Source organism: Euwallacea fornicatus, chromosome 13, assembly GCF_040115645.1.
Source record: "Euwallacea fornicatus isolate EFF26 chromosome 13, ASM4011564v1, whole genome shotgun sequence".
In the NCBI taxonomy this organism is placed as follows: domain Eukaryota; kingdom Metazoa; phylum Arthropoda; class Insecta; order Coleoptera; family Curculionidae; genus Euwallacea; species Euwallacea fornicatus.
Window position 1 is genome coordinate 1,427,366 of NC_089553.1, and position 15,849 is coordinate 1,443,214.

General features: G+C 35.5%; 2 protein-coding genes across 2 annotated transcripts in view; one reads left to right on the plus strand and one right to left on the minus strand.

Annotated features, from left to right (window-relative positions):
* Positions 1–738: 738 nt before the first annotated feature.
* Positions 739–3,388, minus strand: LOC136343177 (prisilkin-39-like). The gene is made up of 4 exons (XM_066289721.1): positions 3,196–3,388; positions 2,242–2,811; positions 2,049–2,186; positions 739–1,995 (listed from the first exon to the last, which is right to left on the minus strand). Exons 1-4 carry the CDS (start codon positions 3,275–3,277, stop codon positions 1,100–1,102), a joined length of 1,686 nt encoding a protein of 561 aa, XP_066145818.1. The 5' UTR covers positions 3,278–3,388; the 3' UTR covers positions 739–1,099.
* Positions 3,389–5,014: 1,626 nt separating this feature from the next.
* Trpgamma (Transient receptor potential cation channel gamma) overlaps positions 5,015–15,849 on the plus strand; it is a 38,794-nt gene continuing 27,959 nt past the window's right edge. Inside the window, exons 1-6 of the mRNA XM_066289722.1 lie at positions 5,015–5,174; positions 5,966–6,117; positions 13,629–13,759; positions 14,406–14,643; positions 15,089–15,231; positions 15,636–15,797. Of these exons, the coding sequence (XP_066145819.1) occupies positions 5,135–5,174; positions 5,966–6,117; positions 13,629–13,759; positions 14,406–14,643; positions 15,089–15,231; positions 15,636–15,797 (866 nt within the window). The 5' untranslated portion in view covers positions 5,015–5,134. The remainder of the gene's footprint in view (positions 5,175–5,965; positions 6,118–13,628; positions 13,760–14,405; positions 14,644–15,088; positions 15,232–15,635; positions 15,798–15,849) is intronic.

Consider the following 15,849-nt stretch of genomic DNA (forward strand, 5'->3'; position numbering starts at 1 on the left):
AAAAATTTAAACAAGTTTTTTAAATAAATTATATATCTTAATGATATATTAAAGTGTACAATCTTGACCAAAATAAACTATGTTATTTAAATTACTACCCAACTTCTAATATTTATAAGAATTTTCCATAAAAAAAAAAAAAATCAATCCTGTGAAATGCCGGAGGACTTGCGAAATATCGATTGTTTGGGCGACACAGCCAACCAATCAGCGGCAACCAAGTTAGTGATCATGCGTGTGATTTGTTTACATAGATACTATTTATTTAGGTTATTTCATTGTTAATGAACCACCCTGTATATGAACTATGTGAAATACTCTAAAATTTTTCATCTCAATTGCTGGAGATGTCCTAAATCATCTCATAATTTCAAAAGGTTCACTTGATTGAACGTTACCAAATATTATTCATTCACAGTTGACGTGGTAAATTGGTCGATAGTGTATTGAAACTAATGGTTGATTTACAACGATAAGGTGTTAGGTTCAAAAACCAACCAATTCTCACTTCAATGTTTTTGAATATCTCTTAATACCAGGCTATGTAGTTGTTTTCATGTACATTTTGCAACTAACAGCTGCAAAACTCATGTGTATGATATATGTTTGTATACTTGACTTGGTCTATGAAGCTGTAAACAATTTTCCTCAATATAAACTGCAAACTATAAAAAGCGCGAGTAATCAACAAACGCAGATATTATTGGTTTGATTGCGATATTGCCGGTTGACATCCTGTTTACTTTTGGAACAGTTTATTATGTTACACTCATATTTTCCTGTATATGTATTGAATCATGACTGCTCACAGATCAAAGAAAGTAAAGTACTACAGCTATAAAATCCATTAGAAGACGTGCAATTTCCAAGATAAATCGTTATCCAATATTTTGTCCAATTTTTCGCACTTCCAGGCTTTTATCGGAAAACCATCCAGATTCCCTTTTGCGGCTCTATGTTCAGAATTTGGTCTGGGAGAGCTTTTAACGCAATACATATCACAGAGGGGAAAGACGAACATTTAATATTTTATTAAGTCACATTAACGTTCAATTACTCAGGATAAAATAGAATATATTAAAAAATACGCTAAGACTCATTACTGTATTCCAAGAGCCTTAACTAAAATTTTGGAAAATATTGTCGTCCCTTTGTTCAAGACCTGTTGTTGGTCACTGGGCTTTCTTTCAGCAGGCAAAGCCAGAATTGTTACGCAAAATTCGTTGATCTGTGCTGCAGCCGCTCTTTTACTTCTAGTACCATCTGAGGTAACGTTACTATTAAGACTATGCAGTGCAGTCACTGCCACTTCCGTAAGGTTCCCCATAGGAACGGTTGCTGTCTGGACCTGCGTTCCATTATTGTTAATTATTGTAGTCTGGTTCACGATGATAGTATTGTTAACATATGTGATATTTCCGGGTACTTCGGCTTTGGATATGCACGGAATGGTTAATGTAGTATTTTGCCCCACAACGCAGTCTCCAGTACCATTGACACAGGGGACCACCGAACGCACGCAATTTCCTTGCTTTTGATCTGAGCAGGGCACAGTACTAGATGCACTAGCAACGCACAAAATAGCCCCATTATTCGTGCATAGAGAGGTGGTACCTGAGGGGCAGATGGTACCACTGTCGCCAATGCAGCCTACTATGGTATTGGGTTGAATGGTGCTTTGAGCAGGAATTGAATTTTTATTGTGGTAGTAGTGGTGCACTTCATAGTGGTCGTACCTGGGGGTATACCCATCGTAGAATGAATGATAGTGATATGTAGGAGTGGTAAGTTTGGCCAATGAATACCCCAGGAAGAATCCCAAATGGCCACTACCAACATCGCTGGTGGAATAGTGATATGAAGGATAGCTGAAGCCCCCTCCATAGCCTCCCAAGCCACCACCGTAATGATGTGTGTTGGTATTTATGTTATTAATGTTTATGTTGGTTACTCCGGGTGGACTGTGATAATAGGGCTGGCCTGAATACCCATAACCTTCAAATATCATTATTATCAAAAAATTGTTCTTCAATATAAATGTAACTTACCATTTTGCTGAGGATAAGCATGTTGTGAATAAGCAGGACTGTACGCAGGTGGAGGTCCGTAACCTGCAGGATTATGCGCCGGATTATAAGCTGGTGGAGGTATTCCTGGGTTGTGAGGAGTGTAGGGTGGAGGATGTACTGCAAAGAAAGCAAATTAAAAAAAAATTATATACACAAATTTAGAAAGACCTACTTTGATATGGAGCTCCAGGTGGAGCATTCCCCACAGGTTTTATATTTGTCGGAGGTGCTATGGCGGAATTGGGCTTCCATCCATAGGCAGGAGGGCTGTTTCCTTGGGATCCCCCCGCCGAAGACCCAGGAGAACTTCCTGTTGCGCTGGGTTTCCATCCATAAGCGGGTGGAGTCCCGGGATTTGAGCTCCCCACAGGCTTAACATTGGTGGGAGGACCCACAGGAGTATGATGTTCAGCAGGAGGAGCGCTGGGTTTGAACCCATTTGATGGGGCGTTCGCTGGATGACCAGAATTGAACCCATATGATGGTGGAGAATTATGGGTCGGAGCCGCGGCAGAGGGGGCAGACCATCCTATTGGTCTGGAGCTTATCCCAGGGGAGGGTGCAGGCACGTGGGAACTTGGATAGGATAGAGCAATTGGGTTTGAATAGTGAGAAGGACTGTTATTCGGATGATACGAAGAGATTTGGTGGTATGAGGGAGATGGACGAAATATAATCTTTGGCGAGCCTCCACCTCTACCGCCTCCACCTCTACCGCCTCCACTTCTACCGCCTCCACCGTCTGAAAAAATTAAACGTCGCATTCAGCATTTTGTCGTTAGAAAGAAATTAATGGAAAACTTAGGAAATTACGAAATGGAAGAAGTGATATTTATTTTAAACAATTCTTTTAAAGAAGCTCAAAAAAATAAAAAAACCCTTTCAGAAAATATCGGATTTTCTTTAATGTTTCCGGATTCAGTAGCAATTTTCTACATTTTAATATATCGTCGCGTTGGGCATAATAATGTGTAAAATTGTCTCCCTTTAACCGATTTAATGTATCTTACGGTTTTGGAGAGTCCGATGGTTAGAAGATAATTTAAATGGCCCTGTATTCAAAGAAACATTTTACATGTGCGCACTATCTATGTATATATTCGCCTCTACATATGTTGGTACTTACATCTTCCACAATACACTGCATTACCGAATAAAACAATAACGAGCACCACAACATTCAAAAAGCGAAATTTTGATGCCATCATGGTATTGAGGCATTTGGTGATTGACTAAAACACGCATTAATAATTACCATTTATCATCAGTCAGAACGATATAAGTTTGTTGTAAGCAGATAAGGAATAAAAGATGTGTAAACATTTTCTATGAAGTTAAGGTCAAGATGCTAATGCAAATATAAACATTCAGGGGGACATTGATTTCTATAGCCAATCTACGCTTGGATGTAGTGGTTTGCGGTTTATCGCAAACCGGTATTGGCATCATCTCTGGTTGACGATCACAATGGTTTCTTATGTCATAATTAACACCATTCCCTTAACATTAAATTGCAGCCGTCTTATACTGTGATGATAAAAGTTACAGGGAACATGACTTTGCGCATGTTTGGTTGCCTGGATCTACATATATGATATAATAGTAGATTGATGGTGGGAATGGTTTCCACCAGAGACTGGCACACAGTGGGAGAAAATAGTTATTTCTCGGAATAAAATCAGTAAATGAGTCTAGATGTCGCAAATGCTACAGATTGTTTTTCCCGATGGTAATTATGGATATGGAACAACAACTGTATGAGAGGCTAATAAACTATTTGTCTGAAGTTTATGATATTTTGTACATCACTTGAGTAAGATGGTGAACACCCGATCCATAATCCGATGACTGATGACGAGCGTGGCAAAAAGTCTCATAAAATCCGAATTTGGAACTCTTATCGAGCTATTACGAGGGTTTTATAAATACCCTCAACGTATATTATTAATCGTCATTACTGTAACATTTTCGTAAAAATATTCGACCTTACGTTATGCGGTAATCGTCTCTTCAAAATAGCCGCTTCCCATTCGCCTCAATCGTAAGAATGAAAATGTAGTTACCAAACTTTAAAAGGAAATAATTCATCTCTCGCCTGTCTCAATGACTGAAATCTAATTCGAAAGGTTCAATAAAGTTATAAAGTTTCCTATGTTGCTATTGTTTGGCCCTAGCCGTGCTAACAAGTTCCCAACACACTTCAGAGCGCTTCTTCATTTATATTTAAATTTTTCCGGATAATTTTCTAGCTGATAATCCATGTATTCGCATTAAAACTGCGAGTTACCTTGCCAGTAAACACTAACATCGTTCACTAAATAACCGAAAACGTAATTTCGAAGCCTTTACTTAACGATTAATCCAGAATCCGAGAGCTGCTTAACGGATGTTGAATGTCTAAGTTCAAGTCCTTATATTCAGAAAAGGATGTTTATTGCGTCTTCACTGTGTTTCCATTCGAAAACGGCTGACATTTGAGAAGCTAAATTAATAACGATTACTCGGGCTTATTCACGTTATATAATTGAGCGGATTTTAATAGAATGATGATTTTTTGGCATCAGATCCTTATCATCCCCTTTATCAATCATAAACGTCTGCCCGTGAGACGCTTGTGCAGAATTAAACCACCCTCCACCCCTCGCAAAGGCTCCCTTTTAATCCGATTAATCAATCGAAGGATTAAACGACATCAATTACTTCGTACCGCAGTGGGGACAATGAATTCCAGTGCAGTAGAAAAAACAAAAAAGGGAGACACAATGCAGACAGTCACAACGTGTGAACTAGAAGTCCACTGTACGAGTACATTGCGAGAAATTTATTTTTAGGCATCGCAGCATACAAAGTTTGTCTATTTTTTCAACAAAACTTTTATAAACAAAAGCTTGGAAGCTCTTAAACTGACTGTCATCTCCTTTTTGTTCAGTCATCGGTCGGTACCGCCATCGATGAAAGGCGTTTTAAGGATCTACCGAAGGCTTCCGATTATGTTTGTTGCGGTGATCCGGTTATCAATCTGCGTTAATTATTGGTGGCTGAGGGAGTGAGTTTAGTTGGAGGCAATGACTAAGGATTACAGAGTTTTCAGCATTGTTTGGAGGAGTAGGTTTCAAGTTTATATTCCTGAAGTTGGAAACGGATTTCCTTGCTTCCATTAAGGTTTTGTAAATATTTGGTCGTTCATAGAAGAATATGCTAATAATCGAGTATATACCTGTTAAAAATTCTGTTTACTTCCAACAATAATCATTGTCGAAATAATTCTTTAATCTTGTTAAGCTAAACTCCCCAATGGACCGCCAATGCAATGTCCTGGTACGTAACGAAAATAAAAGAAAGAAATGTTTGAAACCCTCGAATTACATTGTCCCCGCAAGCATTCGTTTAAATTTCATCTCTGAGAGGAATTATTTTATTTATTATTTACGTTTTGGTGACCTTTCGTGTTAGCTCAAAAGGACAAATTGAATTTGTAGACCATGGTTAATCCGAACTACCACCAGCAAACTATTACCGTTGCTGTCCTGGTCGTTTATTAATTTTTCCCTTTATATTAAATAAATTATTCATTAACATATTTTGGTTTATGGTGGTAATATTGTGACTAAATCGTAATTAATGATCCATATTACAATCAGCGTGATTAAAATTCCATGTGAAGTTTATTTTCAATGTGACTGCCTGCCAATTTTCAGAAACACTTATTTCCCGCAATACTGAAAATATCACTTTTCAAGCTTAATTTCATAAACATCCCATTGTTATTAATGGGATTACTAAAATTACATTAGTGCGACTTATGTTAAACGTTCCGATTGTCTTTGTTTTAATCTGAGGTCCAAGGTTGTTTGTTCCGAAATAACGTTTCTGAATTAAATTTTTTTTAATTATAGAAAGCCCAGTGGAAGATGAAGAAGAAGAAAAGGAAAAAAATCCAGGGTCTCCTAAGAACAAATCCGGGATGACTTGTATCGATATTCCTAGATCTGAGCATTATGCCACGACTGGTCTTCTTGAAAAACCTCCCATCGACAAGAAAGTGAAGGTAAGTTCCAACTGTATGATTCATTAAGGTGAAGGAACAACAAGTTTAGTGACGGACACAATACACAGGAAGTAGGTGACCTGCCCTGAATAATTTCACAGGTGCACATTTAAGTATGCGTCTGAAACTGCCCCAACTCCTTTCACTAGAGACTTCTCACTACCTGCTATACAGGTGTCACCAGTTCGAATGGAAACATAAGGATTGTACAAGTGAAAGAAGGATCGTATAAGCTTTAATGTGTTTCCGACAAAGGCCAACATTGAAATGAGTGGAGTCAGTTCGTCTTTCAATTTTTAGATTAGTATCGATTTCGTTACATTCGTGACGACGAAATTTTTAAAAAATATCAGATATTAAACACAATAAATAATGCACCTCTTTGGTCACACAGAATTTCAAGTTAAATGAACCACAAAAATTTGATTGCAGAAATGGTACCACCAGCAACCTTCGTTGTCGGCTTCTATGTTTTTGTCACAATCAGAACTGAAGAATGAATTATTTATGCTGAACTAGATAATTCTGTAACTAAATTTTAATGAGAACTTGTTCAATTAAGATAATAAATAAATAATAATTATTACAAGTAAAAGTTAATCATAAAAATATGAAGAACAATAATAGCTAACAATAGACAGTAACAACTGGGTATTTTACAATCCAAATTAATTCATAACACAGAGCAAAAAAGCAAGAATGTAAATAAATGAAAAAAAAACAAACGATCAATTCATCACTAGAACTTGTACAGGGTGATTCCAAAGTTGGAGTTATCCTTTTACCAGCGAATAGGGCTTCAAAAATTAAGATTTTTCTCCTTTAAGGTCTTTTCAAAATATCAACGTCATAAAAAATTAAGATTTATTAACCACTTGAAGTAATTAAACAAAATTTTGTAGGTGTTAATAGCTACATGGGAGGGAAATTCTTCAAAAATTATTTTTTGTTTACCAGTGGCATTCATATAAAAAAGTTAATTAATATTATATATGTATAATAAGGTCACCGGATCCCACTCCATATGACGTCTTTTTGTGGGGCTACATGAAGTCATTAGTTTTTATAAATCCTGTAGAAACTACGGAGGAGTTAATTCGGCGGATAGAGGAGGCTGCAACGACTATTAGAGGAAAGCCAATTTCTCTACTTTGGGCGGTGACCGATCAATGGATGCGTCCCGCTCAGCTATGCGTAGAACAAAATGGGGTTTATTTAGAACATGCCATTTAAGTTAAATTAAAATTTGATTTTGGTTTACAGAATTTTTTAAAAGTGAGCTTAGTCGTTATTTAGAAATTTAGCCAAAACTCAAAATTGTTTAAATTTGTGTTCTGGTAAAAATCATCGAAGTGATTGTTCCAAAGCAATTTGCTTATCCTAATACCTACAAAATTTTGTTTAATTATGTCAGGTTGTTTGGTAATTATTTATAAATATTATTTTGTTAAGTAAAACTTTGACACCTTATATGCCCGTTAATGATGATATTTCGAAAAAACGACAAAGGAAAAAAAACGTATTTTTTGAATCTCTATTCGCTAGTGAAAGGGTAACTCTAACTCTGGAATCATCCAGTTGGGTGAGGAAAAGGAAAAATTCTAAAGCGGTGACAGATTTGATAACACTGGATTGACTCCGCCCACTTTGTTGTTGCTCTTTGTCGGACATATTAAAAGTTATGCGGCTCTTTTCCTTCTTGCACAATCCCCATGTTTCCTTTTGAACTGGTGATACCTGTATATGAAACATAAACATTTGTTAGACAATATAATAACTATATTGCCACTTCACTTAGGACGGTCTACCATCCTGCGATAAATAAAAGAGCACTACAATCAAGCTTAAGCGAAAGCAAATTATTGCATACATATCTTTGGTATACAAGAGAATGTGACCAAGTCCATCAATAGTAGTTTTGAATTATTAATATTTTAATAATTTGCTTGTGATTACAAAATCAATTAATGTACATCAGGTTAGTCTATAATGATTTTTATAAATAATATATTTTCCAGAGTATGTGTTCAATATTACAAAATATTATACTTAAAATAAACAATATTAACTAGTTTCAAATTTTTAATCTTTATCTCTGTGCTCTTCTTGTGTGGGTTCTGGAAACTTGTCAATTCAAGGAATTGTCATTTGGTAAGTTTAAGTACCAACCACGATATTCGACCGGACTCACCTCGGTACGACAAAGCTTAATTAAGTCGTTTTTTTCTTAATTGATATAGCCAATGGTTCCGTATAAAATTTCTTTAACTCGCTTTTTGTTGGATAATTGCTGTGCCTTCCTCTTTTTTGAACTGTCACATTAAATATTTTATACTCTTCATCATAGTTGTATCGGAACATTATAAAATTGTCTCTCTTCGTCTGTGATCTGTGTTCTGTGATCTCTTCTTCATATCTTAATTGTTTGATTTTCAGCCATTCTATTTTTTTGCTCCTTCAACTCGAGATGTATTTTATAGTATACATGTACTAAGTACTTTCAGGTGAATAAAGTCAATCAAGTTCGATACAGATAAAAATACTCACAAGAGAAAATGACTAGGTCTTCTGAGTTATTTTTTCCTGTACATATTTTTGCAAAAAGAATTTGGATAGTAAGGAATTTGAAAATATAGACATTTTTATGGAATTTTTAAAGTTATTTATTTTATTCTGATAAATAATGTTAAATTTTGGACTTGGTCCCTTCTCTCGTATACCGACGATATGGTAAAAAGTGAGCTACTTGGCAAAATTTGGCGCACTGGAGCAGATCAGAAATATATATCTAGAGATACATATATAGATGGAACAGCAATGGACTAAATGCGTTTCCCTGAGGGATACCACCCTCTCCTACCGAGAGTAACCATATCAAAAGATTTCGGAAAATCCAGTAAGACCATTGAGCCCTGTTGAATAAAACGTCGTGTACATTCTGAGATACTCACATCATTCAGAGTTTTTTTCTTTATCACGGAGAAATCGAGAAGCATTTGAATTAGACAAATAAACATTGGAGCACAATTATGTTTTCCGATTAACCTCAGTTTGGTCTGTGTCCAGATTCAAGGCGAATTTGGATATGATGCTAACCTGGAGTGGTAGAACGACTACAAACTGATTTAGGGATAATTATAGGGATATACAATTATCGTGAAGCAACAGTTGTGGTTTAGGGTGGGACTAGCATTGATAGTAGAACTGATCTTGTTTTCTTGGAGCGCTTTAGAAATGGCGTTGACTATCATGATGGAATTTTTGAGCCTATTTTTGATCCCTTATGCAGGAGCCATTGAACAAAGTTTCATGCCTACGTAAGATAATGCTCGTCTATACACCGCACACGTAGTTGAAAATCTCTTTACTGAAGTATCTATCAGTGTTTTACTCTGGCCGGGACGGTCTCCGGACTTAAACCCCATCGAGCACGTCTGGGATATGATTCAGCGATAGGTCTTTCGCGAAAATCCGGCTTTTAATATACGTGAGCAGCTCATTTTATGTCTATAAAGAAAGTGGACAGCAATTGATCAGAATGATATCGATGTGTCTATTATGTGTATGAACAGACGAAGCCGAGCATTATTAAACAGTAGAGGAGGCCACACAAATTATTATTCTTTTTTTTTCATTGTTCATTGAATTCATGATGAAATTTAAAACTTCTTTAGGATTTCCGTTTGTGTAATAGTTTAACTTTAATTTTGAAGATTTCTTAATGTTTAATTTTTTGAAAAACTAATAAATTTAATTAATTTATGATACATATTAGAAACACTACATATAACAGTTTTTGGTTTTCGTACGGAAATAAAATATTCGATGTGGTTTTCTGTTATTATCTCTGTGTTGATATGTTTATATCTTTGTGAGAGCTATTACGGTAATATGGTTTAGCTTTAAAGCCTGATCGGATTGAAAGGGATTTATTTCTAGTGGCAATACTAGCATAGATAGAGTGCGAAATGACAATTTTAAACATTTTTCCAAGAATTGGAAATTAATTTTTGGTGGTAATTCATTAAAAATTGAAATTTTAGAGTTTATTTGTTCAATTGTTATAAATTCTGTTGTTGATTTTACTTCCGTTTTCCGTTGATTTCTATAAGATCCGTCCCGTTCATGACTGTTCTCAATGATCTCTTTGGCACAAGGGTAAAAACGAACAAAAGTCGAAAACGCTTTTCAAGAGTTTCACCATTGCTTTAAGTGAATAACAACAATGCATCAAGCAAACCCCTCTTTTTCGTCTCTCACACGTTTTTCGAAGTGGAAAATTCTTAAAAGCGAGGACAAAGATTTATTATCTGAATTTTTGTTTTTTTTCGGGCGTTAAACTGGTTAAGTTATGACCCGTTTTGCTGTAGGTGCAGAAACTCGAATCAGGCAATCTAGTTAATCTTAAAGGACAAATACATACAGGGTGTTTATAAAATATTTGTATATACTTTAAAGAGTAAATTGACTAATTTTTGATAAAAAGTTCATATCGTCATGGGTCCGTATCGGCTTTGTTCTTGATATGCAGGAATTAAAAAAAAATTGATATTTTGTTTATATTTTTGTTCACAAACATGCCAATTTGACGAAATTCTGGATACTGGAAGTATTAGTGATGAGAAGCTTAAATATTTGGTTAATATTTTGGTTAATATTATAAAGCGCTACATACGGTATTGTACCTGGATTTAAATAACTATGACTCTTAGTTTTGTCGGTGAAAGCAGCTATTTTGAAAAAAACGAATTTAGTGAATCACTTGAAGTTTTTGGAAAATAAGTGGAAAATATGCCTTTTGTAGATTGTGTTATGATGTGACAAACTTAGATCATTCACAAGACTAAAACAACACCATTTAATAATACCTTTTTTCTGCTTATTTTTTTTTAACTCTCAGAGATTCAACTTACACAATTCTAAGGTGTTCGTAGGTAAGATGTTTAAACCCCCTTTTTCTAAGAATTATAGTTATTTAAACCCAGATACAACGCTGTATGTTGCTCTCTAACATTAAACAAAAAACTAGGTAAGTATTTGAGTTTCTCATCACCAATGCTCCCAGTATTCAGAATTTAGTCAAATTGACACGTTATTGATCAAAAATATAATTAAAATATAAAAAAATATATTTTTTGAAGCGCTGTATCCGAAGAACGAACCCGATACGGACCCATGTTTATAAGAACTTTTTGTCTTAAAATTAGTCAAAGAGTAACTCTCTAAAGTTTGTGCAAATACTTAATAAATACACTGTATATTCTTGAGAAATTGTATAAATAGTAGTAATGTGGTAACGTGTTAGACCCTCACGGTTCATCTTACGGCCTATTGACATATTGCCTAACTGCCAATAACACTAATTGGATATCCAGGGCAGTGCAGAGGTAATTCGATCTCCTTGGAGCTTCTACAGACATTTTTAATTTATCACTCACTGTTATCGAATTACTTGTTTTCTGTTAATATGGGTTTATCGAATGAAAAACCTAAGTTACATCAGCAATTTCCGAAAACAATGCGTTTTCCGGTTGGGACATCTTGCACATATCTCTAACGGAATCGGTCTATTCTTTGTTGTTAATAATAATTAATTATTGACCTTTAATTAAGATGTTGTTGATTCGGTGGGTGATATAAGCATGAAAAATGCCATCAATATCAATCAAGGCAGGACTATAATGACAGTTTTATTATAATATTTCGTTGGCCTTCCACGATCATATGCCATTTAAGCTAATGAAATGTTTACGTTCCTATTTTAATTTAAAGGCTTCTCTTAAATGACTAGTATATTTTTCCCAAAGGGACATAAATTTAATGCCCTTCGGTTAGATAACCGAACTCAGCACGCATCGGCTCCTGCTACAATTTTGCCGCTAAAAAGCAATAAATTTAATGGGCTTCTTCCTGGAATAACTTGTCTCCTGGTGATAATGACTGTATTTTAATTATTTCTTTTAATAACTCTCTATGGTCTCTTCATGTTCCCCTTCATACATTCGGTCCTCCAGAGATCATTAAGGACGTTCCGTGATGTCTGTCGTTCTGGCTTCATAACTTCACTTTGTAAAATTAACTCGGAGATATACCAAATATACATTGTGAAACTTCATAGTAGGCCACGCTTGTCAAATTTGTCGGTCACGCCTGTTACGGTTGTGCAAGGAAAACTCAATTGTTTTTTAAACGTCAGCTGAAGACGCCATTTTGGTAAAATTTATTTTATTGTAAGCGTTCTTTAGATTCTCTCCTTTAATTCTGGTTTTAATTCGAGTCGTTCTTCCAAGAAATGGTTTTAAGTTTTGTGGAAAATGCTTTTAGTAAGTTGGTACTAATTGGTTTTGTATTTTTAAATGAACAGCTATATTAAATAAGATACTAAATGATTATATCGTAAAATTTCGTCCCTCACAAAATTCTGGAAAGATCTGGGTTTCTAGTTTCCTTTGTGCAAGAAATGATGCAAAACGTATTTATTGAAATGTTTTTTCACGTCACCATGATCTTAAGTCCTCCATCTCTTTCGTAGAAATCCAGTTAGATACATAATTTCAAAAAAATATCACATTTTCGGGTATCCATGGAGCGTGCTGTTAAGTCTTCGCCTTATAATAGACCCTGACTGGCTATAGTTCTTTATATTCGGTATCCGCTCTGGGAGAGGGAAAACTCAATTGTTTTTATACGTCTGCCTTGCGAGGCGCCATTTTTATATAATATATTTCGTTTAAGGAGTTCCTATTTTGATTGCTAATTTTGATGTGAATTTTAGTTCCGTTTTGAAAGAGGGCTTAAACATTTGTCGAAAAATACTTTCGATAAGTTTGTTTTAAATTTGAATCGCAAACTGAGTGCACTTCTTAAATATACATACAGCTGAATTATTTCAGATAATGTTGGTGTGACCGAGACTGAGTTTACTCGAGCAGTTAAGAGGTTTCTTTTTGGGTTCTCCTCCAATGCGTAGGCTTACCGTTTCTTATACGGTACTATTAATATTAGTTTTCTTATTTTTTTATAGACTTTATTGGCAACTTGTTATTGTTTATCTGTGGCTTTTTCTGCTCGATCGAATACATCGACTGTCGTATCAAGTTTTGGTTAACAACGTTTGTTTTTCGTTAATAAATAAAACAATTAATTATATATTAAACTTTGAGACCCTGTATTATGAAGATTACATATTTGCGAACTTTTTATTAGTAAAATTTTTTTCATCATTTATTGAGGGAAGCCCACCTTAAAATTTACAACGTGATAATGTTAACACCGTGTATATCAGAGATTGTCGCCTAGATGAACGTTGATCGGAGGTCCTAGTTCGTTTTGTGCAAAATCGACATGTCAATACACACGCCTTTATTGACATAAATTTACAGCCCTTAATCCTATTGCAGACTCCAGAAACTGGCATCAGTTTCAGTTTCGGAAATGACGTGTTTATTTCGTTATTTTTAAACTCCTTCGAATAAATTTCTCTAGTTCTAATTACAATGAATTTCTTTCAGAGACACAGCATCCATGGAATGATGGAAGAAGAAAACGTGATACGGCCTCATCAGGAAATTGCCCAGCTTACATTAGACGAAAAAAAGTTCCTATTAGCTGTAGAAAGGGGAGACGTGGCTTCTACCAGAAGGCATGTATATTCTGTTATTGTCCAAACACTCCCTGGTTCAATTTTTTTACATTGACTATTTATGGCCCTAATAAAACAGTGTCATATTTTACATAAACGACTTTAGTCTGTACAATAATGTTGCCGATATTGGGCCAATAAATAATGGAATTCCTCTCTCGAAATCCGGCTGGGGAAATTAGAGAAAGTTCGATTAATTACTGCTAGTAAATGGCTTTTAAGTTTGAAATTGCATTAACGCCCATTGCGTATGATAACACCAATTGAAACTGGCCTGAAATTCCCCCAAAGTGCACCAAATTTGTAGTACTTGAAACGTTGTAAAATCCAATCAGTAGGAAGTGCATAATTTAGAGAGAAATTTCTCAAGAGCTGCAAACTTCGAAAGACTTTAATTAAAGGATTTTTTAATTTAAAACTGTTAATTGGATCAAAGCGCAATATTTCATCTTGTGCTGATTAGCAATTTCATAGCAATGATAAGCGGCTAAAGATGAAAAAATAATGAAATATACTCGTTGTGTTGGAAATGCTTAAAGCAAAAATAGAAATGGTCCTGCCGAGACGTATTAATGTTTCATGATGTCCGAAATAAATGAATTTGTTGAGAATAGAGCACATATGCTAATCATTATTGGCTTTTAAGGTTACTTCAGAGAGCAGAAGACACCAATTATATCAACATCAATTGCGTGGATCCTCTAGGTAGAAGCGCGTTACTTATGGCTATCGACAACGAAAATTTGGAAATGGTTGAATTGCTAATTGAGTATCGGGTGGAGACTAAAGATGCACTTTTACACGCCATATCCGAAGAGTTTGTGGAAGCTGTAGAGGTGCTTTTGGACCACGAGGAAACCATACACAAGAAAGGCGAGCCACACGTACGTTTTTTTTGTTATTTTAAAGACGAAAATAAGAAAAACAATTAGAATAGCTTTCTTGGGAACGTTGCGGTAAGCATTTAACGAGCTGCCAAGTCATCGTCAAATAACAGGGAGAGAAGTGGGTTGTTTGTCCTACTTCTCTCTGGTTTGTTTGCATATTATTAAACTGTGAGAATTCGAACAGCAGAGACAATCAGTCCCAGTTTGTGTCATTCAAGGACGGGAGTAAACAAACTAGGACGCCATATCAATAATAATTATTGTCGTCTAAAACTTATGTGGGTACGTGCTGATTTAGCTTTGTTACAAATAGTTGAATTCTCCCAATAATTTAATCACGATTTAATGGGACATTGCGGTTCAAAGACATGATTATTCATTTTGGTGAATTTGCCACAGACATTTTTGGTTTACCTCTAAACTAATTATTGGTGGGTTCTAGAGCTGGGAAGCCCTGCCACCTGATACCGCCACCTTTACCCCCGACATTACACCCTTGATTTTATCCGCACACAGAGATAATTACGAAATAATCAAAATCCTATTGGATCGAGGGGCCAGCCTCCCAGTGCCACATGACGTTCGGTAAGGAATTAATAGTCTTAAAAGTTATCATTAGAGATTTCTACAAATTAAATTTTATATAAAAGCTAAATCTTAAATAAGTACTAGTTTTCTGCCTCTTTAGAAAACGTTTGAATATCAGACAATTTTAATTTGGGTTTATATTCCCATATATGTACGTTTTTGGTATGAACTTCTCGTGAAATTGAATCGCTTCAGAAATTTTATTTTCCTACGAAATTTTATGCGAAGCTTTATAGATAAAATTTGAAAATGCTGTGGGGACTATAACAGCGGTTACACAAAAGAAACGAAATTTGCATTAAACCATGAAAAGACAATTTTACATTGGTCCAACACTTATTCAGACCGATGAAGGAGAGGAATTTCGCAATAATAACGCTGATCGCGCTATCAAATTTCAGATGTGGATGCGACGAATGCGTAACCTCGCGAATGGAGGACTCATTACGACATTCCCGGTCGAGAATTAACGCTTACCGGGCATTGGCCTCCCCCTCCTTAATAGCCCTATCATCCAAAGATCCCATTCTAACAGCCTTCGAGCTGTCTTGGGAACTGAGACGGTATGATGTTCTTCCACTTTAAGGGGGGGCAAAGATGACATTATCGTTGTAG